The sequence below is a fragment of the Poecilia reticulata genome, linkage group LG15 (assembly GCF_000633615.1).
Source record: "Poecilia reticulata strain Guanapo linkage group LG15, Guppy_female_1.0+MT, whole genome shotgun sequence".
In the NCBI taxonomy this organism is placed as follows: domain Eukaryota; kingdom Metazoa; phylum Chordata; class Actinopteri; order Cyprinodontiformes; family Poeciliidae; genus Poecilia; species Poecilia reticulata.
In genome coordinates this window covers 20,102,276-20,129,681 of record NC_024345.1, presented here as the reverse complement: position 1 = coordinate 20,129,681, position 27,406 = coordinate 20,102,276, and the positions used below count along the sequence as shown (strand labels likewise).

Here is a 27,406-nt window from a genome sequence, read left to right as displayed (position 1 = left end):
TGTGTGTGTGTGTGTGTGTGTGTGTGTGTGTGTGTGTGTGTGTGTGTGTGTGTGTGTGTGTGTGTGTGTGTGTGTGTGTGTGTGTGTGCTCGCAGGGCGATAAATTCTCATTGATTTGCTGCAGGGTCCCGCAGAAGCATCACTGACTGTGCTGGCTTTTAGACATGTACTACGGTATTTAACTTCACCATCAGTTCACAGATGCACTGATACGGTCTCCAAACAGACTGACCTATTTTTTGATGCGCTATTTGTAAACCTGGCAGCATCCTGTGTGTATTTCTGTTGCAGTCAGTAAACTTGGCAGCTCCTCAGCAGATGGTGTCGCAGGTCTGGCCGTGATGCTGCTTCCTCGGCCCTCTGTCCTCTCTGCGGACCCCTGCCGCGCCACGCTCGTGACTAATCAGTTCCTGCTTGTCATCAGAGGGGCGGGCAGGCGTGGCGGTCTCTGCTGCCGCTTGTTTCAGGCCAATGTGAGGCTCTTCAGAATGATAGCACAAGACACATAGAATAACAAGATGAACAATAATAGTACTAAGATAGCATAAAAATCCTTGTGCAGCTGTCAGAAATAGAAAGCACAATTCAAAGGATGTACAAGTACACTGCGAAAAAAATCGTACCAATTTTTTGTCTATTATGTTGCAAATGTCTTATTTTATGTGGGGGAAAAAAGACAAAAAATAACTTTCAAGTAACTTTTTAATCAAAATATAGAGGCTTGTTTTACATCAATAATTCCAATCAATTGACAAAAAGTACTAGTTCCACTTTTTCACTTATAACATGGGAAACATGTCTTGTTATAAGTGATAAAAATCAGCCTGTGGAACTAATTATTTTGATCGATGTTGAACAATATTGACTTAAAGCAAGTTTCTACATATTACTGAAAAGTTACTTTGAAGTTTTTTTTGCACAATCTTACAAAATACTTGGTAAGATTTTGTGGACTTTTTTGTAATATGTATGCGTGTTGAGCATTAATACTTTATTTACAATAAAGCATTTCACAGTACAGAAAAACAAATGTGCAATAACAGCAGAAAAATTGATAAAAGTGCAATTAATGCCAACAGGGATGTTTACATTCAGACGAGAATATTTGAGTTTTTGTTGTTAGTAAAAAGAAGCCATTTGCTTTGTGATAATGTATTCCTTCTTGGCGAGAAAAAGGTTATTTTATGATGATAACTGATAAAATCTGGATGTAAGAGTCTTTTACTTCAAAGTTACCTACTTAATTTTTTTCATCCTTATTTTTGCCGACTGACCTTTCAGCTCCTTTCTTTGTTTTTTACTGAACTCTTTTCTGCTACAGGCAAGGTGCTCTAACATTCAACGGAAAGATTTATAGCAAGAACCTTGGGAGGATAACATTCTAGTAAAGTGAATCAATATGCCTCTTCGAGGAAGCATTAATTTGTAAAAGGTGCCAAGCGGGCGTTTATCAAACAAAACATGAGCTGCAGGATGATCTTTCTGTGAGTTGTGAGACACACCAGGAGTCTGGTTATAACCTGCCTTCATTTACGTCTGAACCCAGCTGGCTGTCAAACGGTGCTGAGAGTTTGAAAAGTTTCCCAGATAATGAGTAAAATTTTTTCTGCATTTGAAGTTCTGCTTTGGCAAAAAACAAATCTATCCTCTGTAAATGTCAGCTCATGTTTGTGTGATCTAAGGCAAATATATGCAGCCCTTGGAAAGGGATTGCAAATGATTATTACAAACCAACCAGGACCATACTTTATTAAGTTATTTCCCCATAGTTTAATCATAAATTAACTGCAATAAGCCACTTTTTTGGGGGCTTAGTTTTTAATGATTAGACCTGTAAAAACGAGAAGCATTTGAAAAATTGTGTTTGAAAACATAAAATACCCTAAAAGATCAAAAAAATTAAAACAACAATCCCTGATCTGAAGCATTTTAAGAGCAGATGAGAATCAAAATCTTAGATGAAAGGGTAATAAAAATATTTCTAACGCCTTTGAACCACATTCAGAGCAATTATAAGCGAATACTAAAAACACTGCACTGGAGCGCTCAGAAAATCCAACTTCAAGAAAAACAATAAATCGTCTTTAGCCTAGAACTACTTTAGTTGTGCTAAAGATCCTCATGCTTTTGAATTTTAACGTAGTTATTTGAAATTGTTGTCATCTGCTGGTGGTATTACAGGGTTTTTATGGGAACCCAACAGACTATACGTTTTAAAAGCAGCTGAAAATAGTGCAGAGTTTGTTATTTACCATGCAGTTTATTTCTTTTCTCATTCTCATCAGATCCTTTGTGCTTTGTTTGGTTTTCTTGCCCTGTTCTCTGTTTTATGTTTTTCTGAACTCTTGGTAGTTCTGCTTTTTGCCATGTTTCTCTCAAACAAATATGTTTTTTTTGTATGTGTGTGTGTGTCAACTAAGCATTTCCCCAAGTTATGCCTTGAGTCAAGTTGCTGTATTGCATTTTTCCGTACTGTATTATAGCACATTTACCATTGGGAGTCTAATTTAAAAAAAAGAAAAAAGAAAAATGCATTTGTTGCCCATAACATTTATAAGTACTAAACCATTTGTTGAGCATGCGTTGCAAATGGTAATATAAAATATTAACACTTAAAACGATAACTTAATGTTGGTTCTTGGCTACATCGACTGAAAATAAATTTGAAACAGGCTCTAAAAATCTAATTTTAATAAGAGCCTAAAATAGGTTATGTTTTTATTATGATATTCAGTTAAATTAACAGGTTGAAATTATTAAAATGTCATGATTTGGAGTCACAGCACTGATTTTGTGATTATTTTGCCAAATGTTTGAGGTGGTGTTCTTCTACTTAATAATTAAGAACAGTGACATGAAAAAGCAGCCAAAATGATGTAGGTCAAAGATTACACTTCATAAGTGTTTCTTGCTCGGCTGCATTTTTAAGTGAAAAAGAGCTGAAATAACCTTTAACGCTGTGCAGTGGATGTTGATTGTTGTTGACAGTTCAAACAACCTTTTCATGCAAGTGTTGCTTTAAAAAGTGTTGATTACAGCAGTTTTATGGATTCTCATCTTCAGCAGAAAAAATAGGCTTTTATTTTTATTTCTTTGACAAGCTTGAAAACAAATAGAGAAACATGTTGCTAGTTTGGGTTTTTGAGTCAGATTTTCACAATAATGAAAACACTCAGTGTTTGTACCTTCATTTGTAGGACTTTCATTTGTGAAAATGGCTTACAATCAGTCACACTTCTATGGTCACAGCCAGATGCTTAATGGAAAATTATATCCTCTGTGTTTCTGTGTGCCATCTGGCATTGAGCTGAACATTTTATCGACTTTTACACAAAATATTTCACTCCCAGCGACGGTAAGTGACAGACAGGCCATTTCACTGTCACTCATTCATGTTAGCTTTCCATTTAAGGCTTTGTTGTATCTTTTAGTGTCATAATTCAGACATAATTTTACAGGGTAGAATGATAGCACAGCATTCAACTTCATTGACTAATTCAAAAACTAAATTAGAGCTCAAATTGGACTTTTTGCTGAATTTTTTGTGAAATGTTTGCATTTTTTAAAGATTTTATATTTGGTATTCAGGTGTTAATTTTCCAATCTTTGAATATCACATAATTATCAAATTACGTGTTATTGTTATTGACATTTGAAAATGATTTTCAAATTTTCTGTCAAATGTAAAAAAATGTTTACTCAAAAACGAGGCAGGACGCTGGATGAATGACTGCCCTAGGATCCACCAACGGACTTAGCAAGTTTTCTGAGGGAAACCTTGAATTAATTTATTTGTCTAATTATTTTGTATTTACTTATTTATTGGGTTTTACATTCAAGTCTACATTGAAGACTGGGACATTCAACCAGCATTTGAATGGGGCCATTCAAATGCATGCCCCCTCGGGCCCTTCTTTGGGGGCGCCACTGTCAACAGCAGGTCCCTATGGGAGAAAATGTTAAGCTTAAAATCTGTTGTCTGTCCTTAAAGAAGTGTCCATGACAACCAACCAACCAATTCAAAGTTACCAATTTATTAAGTCAATTCAAATAACCAGAAATCTGGCAGAAACGTTTTGAGAAAGCATGTGATTTCTCTGCAACTTTCCAAAGTCAGACACTAATCCAATTAGTAAAATTTAAAGATTTAGAGAAAGTCACTGAGTACCCAATTCTTACTCTTAAATATTGTTCAATTTATATCTTGTATCACTATTCTAAACTGGACAAAAATTGATAAAATGCATCATTAAAAGCCACAATAATTTGACTTTCACACCAATGACGAGTGTATGTAAACCTCTGACCAGAACTCCAATAAAAACCCTCGCATGCTGCAGAGTTCGAGCAGCACTCCTCCTCTCACAGTGGCTCATATGTATGAAATTTGCTAATTGATTGCTATTTAGAGTTGAGTGGTGGACAGTGTGCATCAAATGAAATGCAGAGCGTTTAATATCACTATTAGCGCCACCCATTCTAATTTTACCAAGCTGTTCATGTCCCCTGCCTTAATATGGAACATAATGTACCACTTAACTTTGCCACTGAAGTGAGAGCTGTTTATTTTAGATTGTGTTATGTGATAACTGTAGAGCGCAGGTGATTTACACTTGACCACTGGCAGTAAAATCCATCCCAAATGCTTGATCCACTACAGTCCAGTATCGACCCGTTATGATAACCTGAGGCTTTGAATTAAGACGTCTTCTGAAACCCGAGGGATTTGTGAAAAATGTAAGGTTGTCATCCAAAGATTTTTAATGTTTAGGCTCTGCAGAAACTATTGAACAGATTAGGTTTTGGGGGTTTATTGTATGCTGTTGACATTAAACAGACACAGCTTCATTGTTGTAGTGACGTTAAGCTACCTTAAAATGTTTTATTGTTCATAAATCAATCATCTGATAAACTAAAATAACATATATCTGAAGATTTAAATTTTATCTTCACTGGAAGCAACGCCTGCTACATGAAAAAAGCAGGATTCAATTTAAATTTATTTAAAATCAGTAAAAAAAACAATAGCACTTTAATTGAAGATTATGAAACATAATGTACCACTTAAATTGATTAATATGACAAGAACCACTGAGAGCTAATCACTAATAGAATCAGGACTTAAAAATCAACTTGCATCCATTAAAGAAAATCAAAGAAAAATCAAAGAAAATCAAAAGAAATAACAAAGGCTAACAAAACAAAGATCAATAATGCATGTAGATTAATAATACCTATTGTATTCTAGAAAGTGGAATGTTTTATTCCCAGGAAATTAATGTTCAATCTCATATTTAAAAAAGAAGAGAATATTATCAACTTTTTGCCAGTTTCTCTGCAACTTAAGAAATTAATTTATTTTAAGAATTGAAAATTTGAAAAAAAAGAAAAGAGCTGAAATCAAGATTCAGTACCAGGCTTTGTACACATGTAGCCGAGTCTTTATAAAAGCAAATATCTCTGCCTCATCATTTTAAAAGAATGTATATCATACACGGGATCAGTTACACAAAAGTTGTCGTCCACATGAACCTGCACAAATACGCACCTAAATGTTGCTTTAAACATGCCAATCCCATAGGGGGCAGCATAGCGCAAAAATAAAACCTATGTCAGCCAATCAGAATGCTTCAAAACAACGACTTCCCGTTAGGAATTCAACAGGTGCCAGAAGGTTAATTTGTGTGGACAGATATAGAGGTAGAGTATGGAGTGAAATCTTTGGTTGTAAGTTTTTATAAATAATTGTATTAGTGATATTTAGTAAATAAGAAAAGCATTTTATCCTTAAGATTGATTAGATACAAGGTTCACTGATTTTATTTTATGAGACAGATATAAATAAACAAATGTAGCCTTTTTACTGTAAAGATTTAAAAAATTGGATACTAAAGTCCTGTGCCTCACATATTTTATATCCAGGCCTCCACCTGCAGGAATAAGACGTTGTTTGGACTAGACCTATTGGTCTACAAGGACATTTGTAATTGACCTGCAGAAAAGCAGTTGTGTTTGCTTTTTAAAGTGTTGATGAAATGTGTCTGTCATTTAAAGACACATAATGTCAAATTGTGTTCTATCATCTATTAATCTCCCTCTCCTCAGATCGCAGAAACCTTTAGCACAGACCTTTGCTAAAAAAAAAAACTGTCAAATCATAATTAATGGTTATAAATGACACCATCTAAATAACTCTCCTCCTTCTTGAAGCTCTGGTGTGTAATTATGTGTGCAGCCGCTGAGGCATAGCGTCATTTTCCATGTTGAGTTGAGAATACTTTATTTAATGTTAATGAATAAATATTCTCCCGGGACTCCGACTGAATCGGATTAGCACACATATAATTTTATGGCTTATCAAGTTCCACTGGATGAAATAACTCATCTCAACTCGTTCGCTGAGGTCAGCGCCTCCGTTTCCCTCCCGCTGGCTTCAGTTGTGTCCTTTATTTAAGAGCTTTATTGTGCAAATAAAGAAGTCTTTGTAAACAAATAAGCTTGTGTTTGCTTAGTTGGGGCTTTGCTTTCTATTATTGGATGTTATCCCCTAATGTGTCTTGACACAGTGGTCTGGAGTAATGGCTCTGAAATGCTACACCGAATCAATGCCTGGTGCCTTTTCCTCTCTTAGGTAATTTACTTGGTAATGAGAGACGGTGCGGAAGGCTGTCTCTGCAAGCTCTGAGAAGAGGTAATCTGTTTTCCCACTGATTCGGGCAGGTTAAAGAGTCTTGGGCTGCTAATTAATTAACTGCAAAACACTGAAGTAGGATTTCACTGAAGGGCTCAATTTGGGTGATCAGAACCCCTCGCCCTTCTGCACCCTGGAGTTTTCTCGATGTCTGCTGGTGAACTTTGTCACTGTCATAAAAGCAGGCATGTCAACATCTGTAACGTACAAAAGTCGTCCTTTGTTTGGTTTTTGTACACGTGAGCGAGCCGTGTTCCTTCTTGTCTATAAAACAATCTGTATCAATCAAAATTGATCTAAATGAGCTGGCATGTCAACAGAAGACACGCTTCGGAGTGGTTTTCACGGCCAGAGATAAGGTCAAAAAAGCCATTTTGGCCATCATAAAAGAAGTATTGTCATGCTATTGATGCCATTTATTACCTGACAAGGATGGTTGGAGGAAAAAAGGAGGAAAACGATCTGGCCTAATGCTCTGAGGAGACTGAAACGGTTGATGGAAAAATCTATTAACCTTGCCCCGAAAGTGAACTTGCTGATATTTGAGCACGATTTTATTTGTTGACAAAAATAACATCTGCTGCTTTGTTGATATGTGACATAACGTAGCATAAATCCCTGCGTATCTGTGTGTTTGTACATAACATGTCCTGACATTGAGCCTGGAACAGAAACCACAAATCAGGTAATTCTAATAGTTAAAGGGAGACATGTGCTTTGACAGTCGATCATCAATATAAAGTATAAAATAAGGACAGGGGCGGATCTAGAAAAATATCTATGGGGTGGCAAGAGGGGGGCAGGGATTTTTTCAGGGGTGGCAGCATATGCCTATATCCCTTCTCTCTTGGTCTCTCTCTCTCTCATCCTCTGAGCTCGGTCCTATACCAGAGGCCTGGGAGTTTGAGGGTTCTGCGCAGTATCTTGGCTTACCTATTCTTACTTAAATTAGGCTTGTATGCTTTACTCAAGTCTCACTAAATTGTTTATTCAACTCAAGTAATGTGAGTAATGTACATGTTTGGCCTGAGAAAAGTACAAGACTACTTTATTTTGAGTAAACTGGATTTGACCATTTTTGTTACTGGAGTGAACGCTTCAGCTCTGCCGTGCACAGGAAAGTGTGGGAAGCTTCTAGAACGTTTGTGGATTTTTTTGTACATTGGAAGAAGCAGAGCTTCTTTAAAGGCGAGTTATTCGTCTTCAGTATGTTTWCATGTGTCATGTATGCCTTTACTACTCGCATATATGGTTAAAGGTTGATTTTTCTTTACAAAGATGACGCACAAAAGTCTTTGCAGGCTAATATGCTAATGTTAGCATGTTGCTCATGGGTCCAACATTAGCTAAAACCGCCACGCCTTTTACTTGAGAGCCTTTAATGTTTTTGTCCATTGTTGTGGAAAAAACTATTACCAAGCACTGTTCAGGTAAAATCACTCAGTCAGGTTTATTTATGAATTGTGCACAATACAGAGTAGGACAATCAATCATGAAGCAATTCTGGATGGAAAGCTCTGCCAGGCAGAGACAACATGAGTCTGATATAAAAGGACATTTCTACAATTTTTATAGTGAGAAGTGAAAAATTATCCCATACATTTTAAGACATTACATATTCATTCAGTCACTGAAACATTATTCTGTATGATGAAACAAAATCATATACACAGGATACAAAAAACCCACTGGCATTCATCCATTCATCCCTTTATTGTTCTACCTCTGATAGGTAGGAAAAGTTACCCTGTAACCTCTCCTTGCCAGGGAGACGGTCATCTATATGTTTTGTCATCTTTCACAAAACTTTACCAAACCGTTTTCTAAGTAATATTTCCAATTGTTTAAATAAGTAATTATTTTAATCCCAAATTCTTCTCTTCAAAATAAGAGCATGCATTTCAATCCTTAGACATCCCTAACACAATAATTATGAATAATTTCATTTTATGTTGCTTATGTTAATGAAAATGTAGGTTTAACACTAATTTTAAATCCTAAATGTAAATTTTAATTTAAATCCTAAATGTAATTTAGGTGAAATTAAGTCATCATCCTATGAAAATCTAATTAAAATTTAATATAATCTCATCCTCTTTGATTTTAATATAACCCACGTTATAATAAACAAGTAAAATTTTAATGTTGCCCCATCTGATTCTAATGCCGACACTTCAAATTAAAACAAAACAGTTTCAAAGTGATCTTCATCCTCTTTGATTCTAAATAAACCCAAGTTATAAACAACCAGGCAACATCTGATTTCATCATCTTTGGTCAAAATTAAACTCATTAAAAACCAAGTAATTTCTGAAGTTGATTTTCTCTTTTAAATGCATATTTAAGGATAACAGGACAGTGTAAATCTTCACTCTCCTCTTCGGTCACTCGCCAGTGGATCAGCAATAGTTCAGCAATAGTTCTTTGAGTGGAGAGCCTTTCAGAAACATCTAAACTAGCTGTTGCTCTGGACATTGTCCTCTTTGGTGTCAAAAGTTGAAGTACTTGATACTTGAGTGAAGTTTTGCTGCTCACTCTGTTGCTGTGTCAGATTTAAAGTCATGATCTAAATGAACGTTACAGACAGGTCATCCTTCACAGTGGCTGATGTGGATTCAGGTTGCTCCTTCCTTTTCGCCCCTCTCCTCCACTCGACGCTCGGTCTCGCCGTTGCTGCAGCCAAATCCTCCCCCGTCTTTCTCCTCTGGCTTCCTGTCAGTCCAACTGGTTTTGGCGTTGGATCTTTGGGTTGTCCAGATCGTCCCTCAGGAAATGTCCATGTTGTCCACAGATGAAACAAGCGTCAACAGTTCAGAGTCTTCTTCTCTCACAGCTCTGAAGCATGTTTAGCTTTTCTTCCTCTACGCTGATACTGGACAGCAGACCAGCGGAGGTTGTTAAAGCTCAGTCTCACACAGTTTTCTGCCCAAATGCCCAACAGGAGACTGATGATGGAGGTCTTTTTTGTCTTCTTGATCCTCCATCTGCCTGCGCCTGCTTACCAGCAAGTTTCCAGAAAAAACCCTCTTATCTGTTAACACCAAATTAATAATAAGTAATATTGTTTATAAAACACAAGCTCTTTCCAAATAATGCTTACCTTATTAGATACAAGACATTTACCGTTGGTACATTTTGCAAAAGTAAAAATCTTAAGTTTACTTCGTAGCATTTGGTTACCAGTAAACACACCCATCTCTTAGCAACAGGCTAGCAACAAAAATTCTTATTGATCAAAAAACATAAGATTTCTTCTGCTCTTTGGAAATACCACTTATTTTATACTTAAGAATTGTGTAGCTGTGAATTTTGCAGAAAAGTTCATTCTTTTTGTGATTAGTTTTAGATATTTTATAAAACAAACATTCAACACAAAAGTAAAAATCTCGATTTATACTTCGTTGCAGTTCGTTACCAGTAGAAAACGCTCATCTCTTAACACCAAATTAATTATAGGTGTAGAGCAGTGTTTCCCAACCCTGGTCCTCAAGGCACACTGACCTGCATGTTGTAGATGCTCCCCTGCATCATCAGCAAACATGATTGCAAATGATGGCTGATTAACAGGGTTTTGCTAAATTGAAATCATCTGAATGGGGTGTGTTGAAGCAGGGGAACATCTAAAACATAAAAGATCAGTGTGCCTTGAGGACCAGGGTTGGGAAACACTGGTGTAGAGCAATACGTGCCTTAAATGCATTGCATGGAAGCATTGAAAAACAGTGTAAACATTGGTGTTCATGCTATGACAAAGATGGACTTCACTCGATTTTATTTTGGGGTATCTGAGTAATAATGCTGAACTCAAATGCACCCCAGATTTTTAAATAAAAAAATAAATAAGTAAAATGATCAGATTATTTTGATTCCCCAATAAAATATCAGGCTTCAGTGATTTGATCTAGCAATTAAACTATAATAAATAACCAATAGGTGAAACATGACAAACTATGGCTCAGTTCACCCAGGTGAAAAAAAGTATACTTTAAAATATTTCAAACATACTTAAATTTGTGAAAGTACACTTTAAGTATACTAAGTATTAAGCGTAGTACGTATAAATACATCTGAAGTATACTAAAAGTATACTTGTACCAATTCCAAAATTAGAACTTTAAACACACTTAAACTTAATTGTACCAAAATACACTTTTAATATATTAAATAAAAGTATACTTTAAGTGAACAAAATATATATTTGCCCAAGTATAAATATATACTTTCTCAACCTATATTTAAAATATATTTTGTGTAGTATATTTAAAAATATATGCTCAAAATATATTTTTTTAAAATTCACATACTTTTTAAGTACCTAAAAAGTATGAATTTTTAAGTGCCTTAATGATCTTTTACTATTTATTAAAATTGCATACAATAAAAAAAAAGATAATCATGATGTAATTTTTAAGAAAGTACCCAATGCATTTTCAGATGTGTGATGTAAATCCTGACAATCATCGGCATTAGCGCCAGTTCACACTCCAGACCAGATGGTGGCGGTATTGCACACTTTCATTTATTTAAAAAACGACACAAAGAGAAGAAAAAACTTGAACGCAGGGAAGACAAGCGCTGTTCAATTTTGCCATTTTTACTCACATAATATTGCCTTCAAAGTAGAGAGGGCCTTGACAATAGTTACTAATTTTGGTAAATGCAAGCTGGTGACGTCAGGTTACATTGTGTTGCATTCAATGTTATCGGAAAAAAGAGATTCTGATAACAAATCGGACATTAAGCACAAATCGGACATGCGCTTAATGTCCAATTTGCCATAACTATTTATTGAATTCATAGTCGCCAGCTGGGGTGGCAACAGGGGTGGCAAGGCTCTCATTTGGGGTGGCAATTGCCACCCCAGAAGATGCCCCTAAATAAGAAGATAAAGCTTAAAATATAGCATGTGGAGCCTAATGAATGTCTTTGAAAGAGAAAGCACCTTCTATGCTTGTTGGCACTCCAGATAAAGATGCTTTAAAATGTTGAAATAAATTAAATTCAAATAAAAAAAATTATTAATTAATATTTTATTGCCGTAGCATGATTACACACTGTAAAAAAACAAAACTAAATGACTCCTGTAACATACATTTAAATGAAGCAATGTTTATAATTATTCCTTAATATTAAAGTTGATCAAAGTGTGTTTTAGCTTTTAATTAGCAACCCAAGACTTCTAGACCTCTTGCTAATTGTTGTGCGAAATGGGAAAAACAAGAGAACTTGTTCAAATAATGCAGATGTGTGTCCAACTGCATAAAATCACTATTCGCCTAAATACTCTGATATTGGTAGTCATGAGAAAAAATACAAAGCTTTACCTTGCCACCAGGCACAGTGAGAAGAAGTGGGACCAGTAGATAAAAATGATATTTCTGTAAACACCACCCTGGCAAAATGTTATAGGAGAAGGTTGTAATCTTTTGGTACTGCAAATGTACAAAGTATTAAAAAATATGGCTATCAACCAATGTGGCACCACATTGATTGATTGATTGTAGTTCAAATAAGGATTGGACTTTTTCAAACATTTTCAGTGTAAAGTTATCCTACTGCAGTAAGAAATTGATTCTTTTAAAGGCTTTTTACACATCTTTATCGGGAGAGCCAATATGTGTGGAAGGGGCTGTGCATTAATGTAATTTATTATTAATATACTCTATGATATGAAACTGTGACTCCCAAAGACGGATCCAAGGTGGGTTTTGGAGCTTGAAAGATTTATGATTTCTGCACCATTACTCTTTTTTTTTTATAGCCGTTCCTTTTTTGTTAATGTTTAGTGTATTCAATTGAAGTAAGCTTGGCTGATTTATTTCAGTCAAGGAAATATGTACAGTGATTTATTTTATAATTGTGGCAGTTAAATGGCTGTGAGAATATATGGTATTTGACCTTCTCCATCCCCGATTTTCATTAGCATGACATTAAACCTTACCGAGTAATCGTTCCTGGCTGCACAGTAAAGCCAGAGAGATCTGAAAGACGCTTTAACACTCGAGTTAAACTGAGACAGCTGCTCAGAAGATTCTCAGCTCAGCTCTTTGTATGCAATATATTGCACAACAAAGATAATGGGAATTATTCAGGAAAATCATCAGTTTTCTTTGAAAAGACACTGAAGTTTCTGTTTGGTCTCCATCATAAGGGGAGTTTCCCAAGGCTCTGTTTTGGTGCCCTTATTTTTTTGCCATCACCTTGGACAGATTATTAGTAAGTTCCATTATATCACCTTTATCCAGATGACATTCAAAACTTTTGAGTTGTTCAAGTGTTATGACCAGCCAGTCTAGAGGTGGCCAGGTCGCAACATGAAGGATCCATCCTCTTCAGATCTCAACAACCGACACACACAAAGTTGAACAGTTGATAATTATTATTTATTTTAAAAAAGATGTATTTTGAATAAAGATGTTACAAGCGGAGTATTTGGCTTCAGAGTGAGCTATAGCCGAAAACAACATACAAAAGGAAACTATCTAAATAGTAACAGAAACTTACCTAATTGAAAGTAAATAAACCAGAAGACAAAAACTTACCTTCCTAACTAAGAAAAAACATGAGAAAATTAAGGAAACATAAACGGCAGCTCACTCCTACACTCCAGAACTCTAACACAGGTGAACAAAGGAAAGTGGTGTGGCCGGTGGAGATGAGTAGAGGATGGAACACAGGAAGTCCGCTTCAGCAGCCTTTATATTCATCACCCACGGGAAGCAGCCAATTAGACATTTCCGTCGTCTTCTGGAAAGCCAATCAGAGACGGGTACCTGCATGTTTATATAATTAACCTTACGACACCGGTCGTAACACAAGCTATCTTAGCCACTTTGAGACGATCAGATATCTGATCACTAGCCACTGGGCAGCACGTTGGTTGTTCAACTCTGACAACAAGCCAAACGATAGGAATTTATTTGCTGTTTCCAACAAATCGATATCTCATGTGTCTGAAACTGATGTGTATCTCAAAAAGTTGTATATATTTTAATTTGAGATAGACGACTGATTTTGTTTTTTTCTTTTTTTGTTGTTGCAGAAGATAACCATTTTTTCCTCTTGTTTTTGATTCAGAGTTGAGAAAAAAGGGGCAGATATTATAAGATTTTTTTCTTCTTTCTGCTGCCTTTCATTTCATTTTGTTTTAAAATTTGAAATACATATGGATTGAGATGTATTTTTAGTATACCAAAACATGAGTTAGATTGTTTTTTTGTATTAAATGAAATGAATGAATAAATAAATAAATAAATAAATAAATAAATAAATAAAAAAATAAAAAATAAAAAAAAACCTAAAGAAAAGTAGTGTTCTGTCTCAGCTTGGAAACTAACTGTGTGATATCTGTATGTCTCTGCAGGGTTTGGGATGACAACGCCTGTGACAATTGCAGGGAAGGTGTTCCTTATTTTTTACGGACTTCTGGGCTGTGCTGCCACTATCCTCTTCTTTAACCTCTTCCTGGAGCGCATCATCACTCTGCTGGCTGTAGTGATGAAGGCCGTGAGGGAGAGGAGAATCAGGAACAGCGGTCTCCTTCCGCCGGGGATTCGGCATGACTTCTCGGCCTACTCTCTGCCGGGATGGAAGCCCTCCGTCTATCACGTGATGCTGATTCTGGGACTGTCGGCCATTACCATCTCCTGCTGTGCGTCGGCCATGTACAGCCCAGTGGAGGGCTGGGCCTACTTAGACTCGCTCTACTTCTGCTTCGTCACCTTCAGCACCATTGGCTTCGGAGACTTCGTCAGCAGCCAGGACGCCGCTTACGAATACCAAAGCCTCTACAGGGTGGCCAACTTCTTCTTCATGTTAATGGGTGTCTGCTGCATCTACTCGCTCTTCAACGTCATTTCCATTGTCATCAAGCAGGTGCTCAACTGGATGCTGGAGAAAATGAGCTGTTTGTTTTGCCAACGTTGCAATAAGGCCAACGCCTTCCTGGGGAGGCGAAATGCCATCCGCCCGGGTTCCAGGGGTCGCAAAGGTCGCTTCAACCATCAGCCAGAATCAGACGGGCCTTGCGATAGTGACACTGAAGCACGGAGACTATCAGGGGAAATGATCTCCATGAAGGACCTGGCGGCATCGAACAAGGTGTCGCTGGCGATCATGCAGAAGCAGCTGTCTGAGTCTGCCAACGGATACCCCAGGACGGTCTGCGGCAGCTCCCGCCATAACGGCTTCTCTGGGGGGGTCGGGGCGCTTGGCATCATGAACAACAGACTGGCAGAGACAAGTAACTCAAGGTAGAACTCACAGAGAGGTGGAAAACAAAGCATTCATGCTCCTCTCAAGCCACACTGCAGAACATTGACATGCTAATGAAAGGATAACTTGTTATGCATGAGATATATCATCTTTACTCCTGACTGGGATTACAAACCTGCGGTGAGGATGGCGGCATGAAGAGAGAATCACAGAGCTGATCTTAAAGCATGGTGACCCTATTCTAGACCTAAAGCCCTGAAATAAAACAAGTCACTGAAGAGCTTGGCTGGAATCCCTTGGTGCAATCGGTCAGCTCGTCAGACTTTTTATGGCTGAATCATTGAGCTGAACAGAAGCCAAGTGAAGCAAACTGCACAGTTTTTACTGTCTTGGGGTGTTGCCAGGTCATTTGAATGTACATATTGGATGCTGACGAAAACAAGTATAACCACTGAATGATATAGCACATACTGATCTATGCATTACACTTGTCATGCATTTTTGCACCATTTCTCAACCTTCCATATTTTTCTCCCCTACCACATCCTTTTGGTGATGATTGATTTCTTTTCCGGGGGCAAACAGTGATAAGTAGACTTTCACCGCATGGCCGTGATGTAGCTGATTAAAACAGGGCTGTAGCACAGGATGCCTTTCCAGTGCTACACCAACAGGATACAAAGGGTTATTTCCTCTCTCTGCAGATGGAAGAAAGACGAAGAATGAAAATCTATTTCATGTTAGAGAGGGACTGACTTTCTTATCAGCTATAAGCACATGCTTGAGTGGCCATAGACATTGACTTGTCGGGTAAAAGAAGGCACCATCCAAATCTTTCTTTCTCTCTGCCATGTGTGTTAGGCTTAACAGCGAGGGTGATAAGGAGTTTTAGTGTTTAAATAGTTATTGATTGCAATATCTTAAAAGTATTTGCAAAACAGAATAAATGAGAAAACATACTGAACGTAGGTTGAAGATGTTTAGGAGATACAGTCAAGTGCTAAAGCTTGGTCATAAATTTGTTTCTGATTTCAAAAAGTTTCAGATTTAGTGCCTTGCAAACGTACTCTTACCGCATGAAAAGTTTATTATATTACAGCCACAAACTTCAATGTATTTTGTCGGGATTTTATGTGATTGACCACAGCAGTGCACACCTGCAACGTACAAGGAAACCTTTTCAAATGAAAACTGTTCAGTTCCCTTTATTCTACCAGGTCAGGAATAAAGTTATGAAGAAGTTTATAGCAGCGATAGATTATAAATCATAGGAAGCTCTGTTCTAATCCATCATCTGAAAGTTGGAATTAATATTAATCAAGGATAAATTAATGTCTCATTAATCAGAGACATCCGTGGTAACTCTTGAGGAGAATTTGTTCACAAGACAACTATCAGCTGTGCCCTTCAGAAATCTAGTTTTATTTTGTTTGAGTAGCAAGAGAAAACATTCTGGAAGAAAATCTGAAATAAATCCTGTCTGCAGTTTGCCAGAAGCAAGAGACCAAACATCTAAAACAAACCTCTGCAACTCCACTCCTCAAGAGCCACTGTTCTGCAACTTTTGGTTACATTCCTGCTCCAAAACACCTGAATCAAAAGGCTGAAATACATACTTGGTATGTCAGAAAGTTTTGCGAAAGCTACAGTCACTAATCATTCATTGTATTCTGGTTTATTGCAGCAGGGATGTTGTGGCACTCGAAGACAGTGCTGTGGTGAGATGAGACTAAGATTTAGCTTTTCGGCCTGTAAGCAAAATGTGAGACTTATCACTGTAAACATGGTGTCCCATGGTGATACATGGTGGTGAGAGTGTCATGCTGTGAAGATTTTTTCCCTTAAGCAGGTTCAACAGATCATGATGGAGGTAAAACCAGGGCAAACCTGGAAGTAAACTTCTGAAAGGCAGCAAAACAAGCGAGGCTGCTTCACTTTGCAGCAGGACAAATTTAAACATACAATAAGATTGTTTAGATCAAATCATATGCATGTCTTAGAGTGACCTAGTGAAAGTCCAGTATTCTTCATGAGTCAGAAGAAACATAGAACAATGTAATTTTTCCTACACTTTCACTAATGCACTGCTTTGTGTTGGCGCTAAGTCTAAAATCTGCGTAGAGATCAACAACGTTTGTGCTTTTAATTTGAAAACAGTTTTAAGGGACGTGAATATTTTTGCAAGGCATTGTACAAATTACAAAAATACCAACCTTAATTTATTTGAGGTGACGGATCACTTCAGAGGTTGTCAGCTAATACAAAAGTCACATAAAAAAAAGTGAGGAAAGATCTTAAGTACTTTTAGAAAAGACTCAACTGTTTGAAAAATCACAAAGTATTCAAAACCAGTAAGGCTGGAGCAGATAAAAGGGAGACAGCAGAGCATCTCCAGGCAGCAGAGTCTTTCTACCTTGTGATTTAAATAAGAACCGATGACCAACAGAGAGGCTGAAGGAAGAAAACTTTCTCAAAGAAGTATTCACACATGACAAAATCTGCATTCGACTTAAAATCTTCCAGTAGATCCAGCAGACTGAGTGGTGCTGTTGCAGCTTTTACAGTCCAGCCACTCTCGTAAATATTACAGCTTTGCAAGACTTATTAAAGATAGTTTCTCATTCTTGATGTTTTATGCTCGCTGCTCTTTAGAGGGACACATGCAGAGTTTTGATGATGTTTTGCTTGGGGACTCAGCATCTCTCAAAGAAAAGGTTCCCAAAGCAGGATCGATACATGCCTACTAACGGGAGTCAGATGCTTTATGAACACCTGCGTTCTTTATTCTACGGGCAAACCTTTGTTTGCCATGATTTAAATCTGAAGCTTTATTCTAACTGCTCATGAAAATTCATTTCATTTGCTTCAGGACAAAAAAAAAATCACCTTAGTGTGAAGGTGCTGTTGGATAACATCGAGTCCTCTATACAGTCTGGCTTTGAAATTGCTGTTTCTATGAGATATTTATGTGTTAGATATATGAAGCCATGCGATGTTTGATGTTCGGAAACATCGACTCAACAGAGGAGGACACATTTATAGCTGAACTGTGTTGGTGACAGTGATGTGGGTAAGGGAGGTGGGGGAACGGCAGCAGAAAGTTGCGGCGGCGTTAATCGACCCCTTCCAGATCCAGATTCATGCTCAATGCAAATTTGCGGCCACGGGATCACCCACTGCCACTGTCTTTCTTCAACATCTAACGTCCCTCAATGCACTTTGTGTGTGTGTTTTTTTTCTCTTTCCTGTGTTTCTCCAGCATCTCTCCTTTGACTTTGCACGCACTGAAGCAAACTCCCTCCTGCTTCCTTTTCTTTTCAGATCTGCTGCTCCTGCTCTTACACTGTGAATAACAGGCATGTCATAAATGTATATATGTAAAGAACTGGAATGTCTTTTAAAGACCGTTCACAATAGGGTGTGGACTGAATTCGAAGCTCTGAGTTTTAGTGCATAGATCTGAATAATTTCCTTTGCTCCCTATAGTCTCAACCAAGAGGAATAGAGAAAATGACTCAGGTAGTTAAATTTTCATCCTGGCTTAATTTTGTTTTTGTTTTGTTTTTTTCTGCATGCCATTATGGTAAAGCCATAGCTGTATATAAAACAGAGTACTGTTTCAAATCTATTTTTCTACATATAGCTCAAATATCTACACACGGAACAAAGTCTCTGTTTCAACTTGTCTGTCATACAGTCACTCAGCAGAAAAATGGAATAAAAGAACCAGAATTTGTCCATCCTGCAAAAGCACGAATGCGGGAAAAGAATGAGAGCAAAACATTTCAAAATGCACAGAATTTGTTGCATTTGTTACTGTTTTTGATTGGAACAAGTTTATATTTTATATTTCCCCCAAAAAAACTAATGTTGAAGTGGAGATGTGTTAAAGCTTACAGCAGCACTACAGCAGTGAACTTACACACCCCTAAAATGTTTTAGCAGTCATATGGGTATTCTGTACCAAATTACATATTGAATCCAGTGATGATTTCCCTGCTGTAATTTATCTCCAGGGGTTAGAAGTTGAATTGCTGACAACTCTTTAAAATAATCAATAAAGAGTAAATAATGGGGCTGCACAGTGGCACAGTTGGTAGAGCTGTTACCTTGCAGCAAGAAGGCTCTGGGTTCGATTCCCGGCCCCAGCCCTTCTGCATGGAGTTTGCATGTTCTCCCTGTGCATGCGTGGGTTTTCTCCGGGTACTCCGGTTTCCTCCCACAGTCCAAAAACATGACTGTCAGGTTAATTGGCCTCTCCAAATTGCCCCTAGGTGTGAGTGTGTGTGTGTGCATGGTTGTGTGTCTCTGTGTTGCCCTGCAACAGACTGGCGACCCGTCCAGGGTGACCCCTCCCCTCGCCTGGCACCTCAGCTGGAGATAGGTACCAGCAACCCTCCCAACCCCACCAAGGGGCAGGATGTAAAGAAAATGGATGGATGGATGGAGTAAATAATGTTATGAACCCTCACCTTTCCTCTAAGAGCTAAGGTTAAAGTGGCAGAGGTTCCATTACTTCCTTCAATAATACATCTATATAATCAGCTGCATATCCATAACCTTACTCTCTAAAAGGAAGAAATTCTTTAGCATTTTGTGGTCCTGTAGCATTTTGTGGTACAAAATGCTGATAAATAAATATAATCATGTTTTAATCTGTATTTTTCCTGAAACTGAAAACACGTCAAGCTTTTCAAGATACAAGCAGTGGCGCTCAGATATTGGCTTAGACTTATCATGATATGACTACAGTGGTTTAATGATTTTTACTGTCAACAAAAAACACAAAAATGCACCTTAGATGATTTTTAAAAGCAGGAAATTTACTTTGAACTTATTGTGGATTTTCTATAATACACACAGTAAAAAGAATTGAAATAGATGCTTGAATATATACACATACACCCCCACTAATCAAAAATGCTTTTGCAGCCGTCAACCAGGTTCTGGTGTAATTTTGTCTAAATATTTGACCACTTTTCTTCTCAAAAATGGAAGTACTCATTTAAAATGGTTACCTTCATGGCATAAACTTGTAGAAAAAAAAACTGATTTGACAAAAACATCAGAATTGGGTCACTTCAGGCTACAGTATGAACGTAGCCAAAAACCTCAAATCACTGGCGTTACCTAGCAACCCAGTGAAGCCCAGTCCGTTACCTAGCAACCCCAGCTGAGCTCCAGGACATTTAGTCAGCAGAGAGATCTTATTTTCTCAGAAATATTTGGTGCAAGAAAACGTAATGAACATGTTTGGTGTTGCCCACAGACCTGTCCTAACCTGTTCCAGGGAGCATAATTGCTCATCTTTAAGTTGTTATTGATTACAACACTGTTTTAGTGTTTCAGCAGCACTGAAACACTAAAACACACTCAGGATGATGCTGCCACAACCATGCATGTGTTCTCAAAGTTTGAAAACCTCAGCTTTCGTACTCCAAGCTTTCTTCTTGGTACTGCGGTCAAACAACCCAAACTTTGTTTCAGCTGACCATAAACCATTTATCTACCTGGATAGCTTATGTGATTGATCTAAACATTAATGAGGCTCATTTATCCAAGTACAATGGGGTGTGTGTATATATATGTTTAGCCTGTATTTAAATTTCAAATCCTGTATGGCTTAAAAAAATAAAGCCATACAGGATCATTGAAATTTCAATTATTGTTTTGTGTAGCAATTCCGCTTAAAACAAAAAAAAAAAAATAACTAAGAACTGTTCAAATCTATCATCAGAGGCTTGAAATTAAAACGACATTCAGGTCTATGGTGAGTGCATGAAGACTTCTGGCTGATGCTGTAGTCATATCAAGAGTAACATTTGGTCACCTTATATGCATGTGTGGCTTTAAATCAATTGCCTTACAGAAGTCATTGCATATAACAAACACCTTCCTTTTTTTTTATGGCAAGCAGAGCTTGTGCAAGTCGTACCTCACAATCCTTTTGCAGTTTGCAAAATTGATTTCCATTGATTACAATGGTTTTAATGGCCCTGCTGTTCTCTGTATCTTCTGTGAGAGAAAACAGTTGGTCAAGTAAGCGCCGTTTGTGTTTGGTTGCAACGGGAATTTGGATATCAATGTGTTTGCGTTTTAATTAATTTATTCATGTTCTCAATAAACCCTACGACTAAAGCGAGACGATGCAGAATTCAAAAGTGGGAGCCGCGCAACTTGCCGCACAACAAAGCAGGCCCCGGTGGCGGTGCTGCATGAGCTGCTGCGAAGTTTTCAGTGTTAATTCAGGCTTGAACTGTTGGAAATGATCACTGACGCTGTTTATTTCCCGTAAACACATATTGCGCTGTGTTCACATGGCTCCGTAGGCAGCGGCTCTTCATTAAAATGTCATGCTTCCGTGGCAAGCACGATAATAAAACAATTAGCTTGACACGGGGAAAAAAAAAAAGGCTGGAGATGCTGTTAGTGTGTAATTTGTTGACGCGGTTGACGGAGCGGTGGCAGAATTATCTTTTATTTAGCATTTCCCTCCATAATCGCAGTGTGATGCATAACAATTTGCTCTCTTGGATTTGGGCGAAGAACGAGCGCGTTAGCTTCTTAGTGTTTGCGACATTAAGTTGGTTGAAGGTCGTATCTGTTAGATCTATTCTCCACTGTACATGGCTGCTCAGAACTTTAAAAGTTGTACAGACTTTAATTTCCCAAATTTAAAGGACATTTGTGCCTTTTGTCATCTTCTTCTTTTTCCCCACAAAGGCAGATGATTTGGAGCCACACTCTTGATTTAGAAACTCTGCCATCTTTACTTTAACCCGTGACTGTACTCACCTCAGCACCATTTCATACCTCAGTGTGTCTCATGTTGCTTGCTTCAACATCCAGTTAATGTATGCAAATGAATTCAGTTTGCAAGTTGCACATTTATACAAATGATTGTACTTTTATATTTATGTAACGGAAAATGAAACCTATATGAGACGAGAAAGGAGTTACATTAAATGATAATGATACTGACTTTTCCTCGTTTTATTCATTCTTATTCTGTGCTAATGTCTTGTTTTAAAAGGTTTCTGAGAGAAAATGAGCCAGTAGAAGGGCTCAACATGGCCTAAAGGGGAAAATCTTTCAGCCATTTAAAGAGTTTTCTGAAAAATCTTTGTTATAATAACTGATGTTACATGATTATTGCATTATAATTCCCTAATGATCCTTCTGGAGTTTTCTCAGACAGCAGCACCAATTCCAGGAAATTACTGCCAAGAATAAGTCTGCTCATAAGCTTCAAAACGCTACAGATCTCGTTTGGATTCTTAGGATTTTGTGTGGATTAAACAAAGCTAAAACATGCTAAATAATGAGCTTGTGTGAGGGATTTTCTCTACATTACTCTGAGACAGAAATGTTTTTTCCCCCCTTTTTTTCTTTAATTTACAGTCTTTGTTTTAATTTATCCCCCAGAAAATAAATGTAAAATTAGAATTATACACTATCTGCAGCAGAGGCTTGCCACAATTATAGTCTTGCTTTATCATCTCAAGAGCATAAAAAATTTAGTTTAATAACTTTGCAACAAGAACATTATCTTAACCATGTAAAAAAAATATCTAAATATCCTTCAAATGGACCTTAAACACTACAGTATCTTTATTCTTTTGTGGGAAACTAGAACAAAACATAGAGTAAAAACAGAATATATAAAATACATTTTTTAAATTTAAACTTTTAAATCAGCAATAAATATCAGTTATGGAGACAGAAATTAGATCTGCAACTTGTTGGTTTGAATTTCCAAAGCCAATTTTCCAATGCAAAATTATTTATACTCCTTAAAACGTTTCTGTCACCTTCAAGCTAAAAGCTAAGTGTAATATTGCGATTTTTGGTGAGCGATACAGAGTACTGCATAAGTCCTGCATTTAGATTTAGCCTGGATTTAAAGGAACTCAGTGTTTCAGCAGTTTTGCAGTTTGTTCCAGATTTATGGTTCACAGAAGCTGAATTATGCTTCTGCATCTGGAGAACCTGAATTTTGATATAACCACAGCAGATGTGTAATAAGCATATTTGTACTCTTATATAAAACCTTTATTTTTAATTTCCTTCTAAAAAAAATCCTTGTTCATATTGGTCCTTTATTCTTACTTTATTTTCTCTAAAGTCTTGTATTTCTATTTTTTGTTTGCTCACTATGAGCGCTCGAGAACTAAAGTCAAATTCCTTCTTTGTCCACACACAAAATTATTCTGATTCTGATGTTGAAGCAAATATTTCCGAAAAACTTCATCACATTTTTGAGCAAATTTATTGAAGGGGGACTTTTTTTTTTTTTTTCCTACTAATCGCTCATCATTCGATTGTATTCATCGATCTGATTTAACAGTAAGTTATCAGTGGTTCTCGGTATGCGATTCTGCTGAATTAATTTCCTTGGACCCTGTTGCAGGCAGAACACATGCAGGACCATGAAACAGCTTGGCTTTTACAGTAATGGGCCGATCAGGATGTTAGGCATAAAGGGGAACCTGTAATTGCATTCATTATTGAGATGAGTCTGATCCCAGCAAATTATGCCAAAAAAAAAAAAGCAGCATACATTATCTTGCTGCGCAAAGGCCGAAAGAGAAGCCTGTGCAGAGGAAATGTGCCACAACGCCTGGACTCAGCAGCAATTTTCTGTCTCGAAGGCTTGATTCTCCTGTGAGGACGGACAGAAAACATTCCAGTGTTGTTGCTGAAGCAGCGAACACCCACCTAAAAGGACTGCAGCTTTTCCAGCTCCTTATGCTTAACAAATCGTCAGCAGGGTCTTTGTTTTACCGGAATACTGGCACATTTCCAAAGTTGTGTGAAATAGCGGGAAGAACATCTATTTCACCAAAGAAGTCTATATTTTTTCTTTCTTTTTTTTTTACACCAGCACCTGAAGTTATGCTGTTATTCAGAAAACCATTAAAGATAAATTCTTTCTGTGTTTTCTTTTTCTTCTCAGTTTTATGACTTTCCAGGCGTGCAAACAAACCGCTTTGCCACACTCCCAGTTTCTCCGAGTGAACAGAGAGATTATTCCAGAGGGAGACGGGACTGCAGTGAAATCTCCAGCAGCAGGCTGAAGTGTTTCCTCTGGGCTTCAGCTGGTGTCACTGACATGTGCCTCGCTTCTTACACTGCGGCACTGAATCCCTGCTGTTTATCAGGGACTGCTCATGTCGTTTGTTTTCTTTTTTTCTTTGAGTATCCTGTTAAATGTGAAATTCTCTGTTGAAGCTGCAGTTAGATAGCATCGCTTTGTAGTAGCTCCTGATAAAAAAATACCCACTTTCCTTCGCTCTGAATGCTATTCGTCTTCATTTGACTTTCTCATGAGGGATCTGACTGACAAGCTCTTCATAGACGAGTGTTTTTGACTTTGCCTGTTTAAATTCGATGTCCAATCAATCCTTAGAAACCCAAACAGCAGCAGACGCTAATTGAGTTTGACATCAGGTTCAGATGAGCCTGTAATCGTTAAATAATCAAAGAGAAGCGCATTTGTAATACATCTACTTGGTTCCGAGAGGATGACTATGATAAAAGAGATTTCACTCATACAACCCCTAAAAGACTATCATTTAATCTTTTAATAATTTTCCAGTTTTAAAATTACTTTTATGTCTATGTGACACATAATTCAACAGCATATATTTGATAATGAATTAAAAAAGGAGTAACAATCTGATGTGCAAACCCTTGGATCAATACTTCCTTGAAGAAACTTTTGATTCAGTTTTCCTGAGTTCACATCTGATATTAGTTACGGTGAATCTGTTTTTTTTTAAAATAAAGTTCTGCTGTCCCTAAAGGATTTTTGTTTATTGCTGTCTGCTGTGATGTCAGATGCGTTTTGTTCTTCTTAATTTGATGTTTTTGCTCCGCTGTATGAAATTAAGTCAAGAGAAGTTAATAAAAATGAGTCAAATGAAGATATTGGACAAAAGTGACTTTACAAAAAGAGGAATTTTCTCCAAAAATAATGAAAATATGAAACACAAACTGGTCAGAAAAGCTGCTGAGGGTAACACTAACACTGAACATGAATTTCTGGCAGCCACTGGTTGTGTTCTACATGTGACAAAAATCAAACAATCTCCTGCTTTCTGCATATGCCTGCACTGTGGAAGGTTGCAAAACAGAATTGATTTCTTCCAGCCAAGAGATCTTGGCATGGCAAAAATCTCCTACATCCTTGTGGGAAAATGTGTTGTTGTCTGATAAAACCAAGCTTATGCTTTTGGGCCACAATTCAGAGGCTTGTTCTGTATATTTTGGCCAAAACACAACGCAGAAACTGTTCACCAGCAAAAGAACACAATACCAAAAGCGGTGGCAGTATCATGCTCTGGGGTTGTTTTTATTTTAATGGAGCTGGAGTTTTGCGTATGAAATTACAAACAGTTCAAAATCTGAATTAAAAATAGCTAAAGATCAAGAAGGAGTTCATTTTTCAGCATCACAAACATTCAAGGTAAATACAGAACGACTTCATAGAGAAGAAAGTTATTGAACGGCCTAGTCAGAGTTCAGAACTAAAACCAAAAGAAAAACTGGGAACGAAGGTTCACCTTGCAGTTTGAGATTTGGAGATTTTTTAGCAAAGTAGAGTGGGGTAATGTTGCCAGGTTGACGTTGCATTCCTGCTGATTTTTACCAAAGAATCTTGAATGTTAATTATATCAAAAAGCTGTCCCAAATCATCAGTCGTTTTGCTTTTTTGTTTTAAAGCCTCCAAACAAAGTTGTTTGTTGTTTCACAGTTGAATTGCGCCAGATGGGTTTTCCAACACAAATAGAATGTGCTTTCAGATGAACAGTCATGGACTCATTTTCTACAGCACGAAAACACGGAAGAGTGCACAAAGAGTACCCACTGACCCTCTGTGTGTGACGCTACACAACTTTATTTCACCAAAAGATCTCCAAACACTGCTGGAAATGCAGCTGCACCATATTTCACCGCGCAACATTACGCCACATTAAGACACGTGTTGGACAGTGGACTCTGTATTGAGTTAATTCAAAGTTTATTATCTGAATTATGCAATCTATCTCTGCTCCAGTGGGCGCGTTTAAATCCACAGCTGGAAATCATCTGTTAAAACATATCAGCGCTGCTCAGTCAGTGTTGAAATTTTTTATTTTTTTTTCTTGGAAAATGCAGCAAAAAATAAAGTACAAACTGTAAATCCCGTAAAAGCAGAACAGTAAATTAAGTGACCGAAAGATTGAGATTATCTGACATTGGTAGCACAGAATGCCGAAGCTCCAAATTGATGCTCAGTACCTGTGATTTTCAGCGCTGCATTAAAACCTGACACAAACATGTAGTCGAAATCAGTGCATAAGCTCAGGAAACTCTTCCAAACAGCTGTTATCTCATTCTGCATGCAACACAACAGCATGGATCTGCTGTAAAATATTCTGGGTGCTGAACTGGCCTGTCTGCTGCCCAGATTTGTCATCCACTGAGCACACATAAAAATGAGACTCCAAACAACTGAAATTCAGTTAAACCAAGTGGAGTTGATCTGAGTTTCAAAAGGCTTTTCACGGCGAGTTTTCCCATTTTTAGCTGCTATTTCTGAAATGATCAGTAAAAAAAAAAATGAAATCATAAAATTTGAAGTTTTGCAATAAAAAAGTATTTTGTTTAGTCAAGTTTCAGACTGCAAGCTCAGGTCTTTACATGCAATATTCATGCCTCACCCTGCAGGAGTACAATATTTCAAAACGTCAGGAATCACCTTTCAGCTGAGAAAAGCTTGCCTTACGCTCGCTTTTTATGTCATCAAACTATCCAGAAAAGTATGTCAAGCATACAGCCGAGCTCTTATGGCGTCTGAACAGACCCGGAGTATGGCTGAATTAAAAGGTAGTGCGTGAAAATTGTTAAGCCGTTGTCGAAATGATCCATTTGCATACAGAGAAGCGGATCAGTCTGAGCGATGAGGCAATTACCCTTTTTACATCTTCTCCTTCAATTACCACTGGAGAGGAGGCAGAGGGTTAACAGATAAAGCCGACTCACCAGTTCAGCTAATGCACTTTGATATGATCTTTGATTAGCAGAGAGCGGCGTTTAGCAATACAGGAAATATTGGCTGTCTGCGTGGCTAAATTGTGGGAGTTCACAGCGGATAAAAGGCTAATCAAGTCGAAGGTGAGGAGAAAAGCTTTTAGCTTTAAACACCTCAGTGACTCGGGGCTGCAGGTGTTGGGGACGGCACTTTAATGAATTTTTATCGCAAAAGTCAGAAGAACAACAAAACTCCAAACTATATGCTTAACGAAAAAAAAATTATATGCACTATTTCTGGGAGTGCATTAAATGTTAGCTAATAAAACCTTGATTTAACATATTAGTTTGTGAGTGCAATTTTCAATATTGGTTGAATTCCAGCGTAAGTATTTATGATTACAATTTGCTGGATCAAGTGGTTTTGTTCTCATTGATCATGTGAGTTCATTCAGAGGAGAACAATGATGCTGATTGTCTGTTTTT

At 37.5% G+C, this 27,406-nt stretch overlaps 1 protein-coding gene across 1 annotated transcript in view; it reads left to right on the top strand.

The window, feature by feature from the left end:
• The window catches only part of kcnk12 (potassium channel, subfamily K, member 12), a 49,140-nt gene extending 30,128 nt beyond the window's left edge, over window positions 1-19,012 (top strand). Inside the window, exon 3 of the mRNA XM_008429921.2 lies at window positions 14,055-19,012. Coding sequence (XP_008428143.1) covers window positions 14,055-14,947 — 893 coding nt within the window. The 3' untranslated portion in view covers window positions 14,948-19,012. The remainder of the gene's footprint in view (window positions 1-14,054) is intronic.
• Window positions 19,013-27,406: the final 8,394 nt, after the last annotated feature.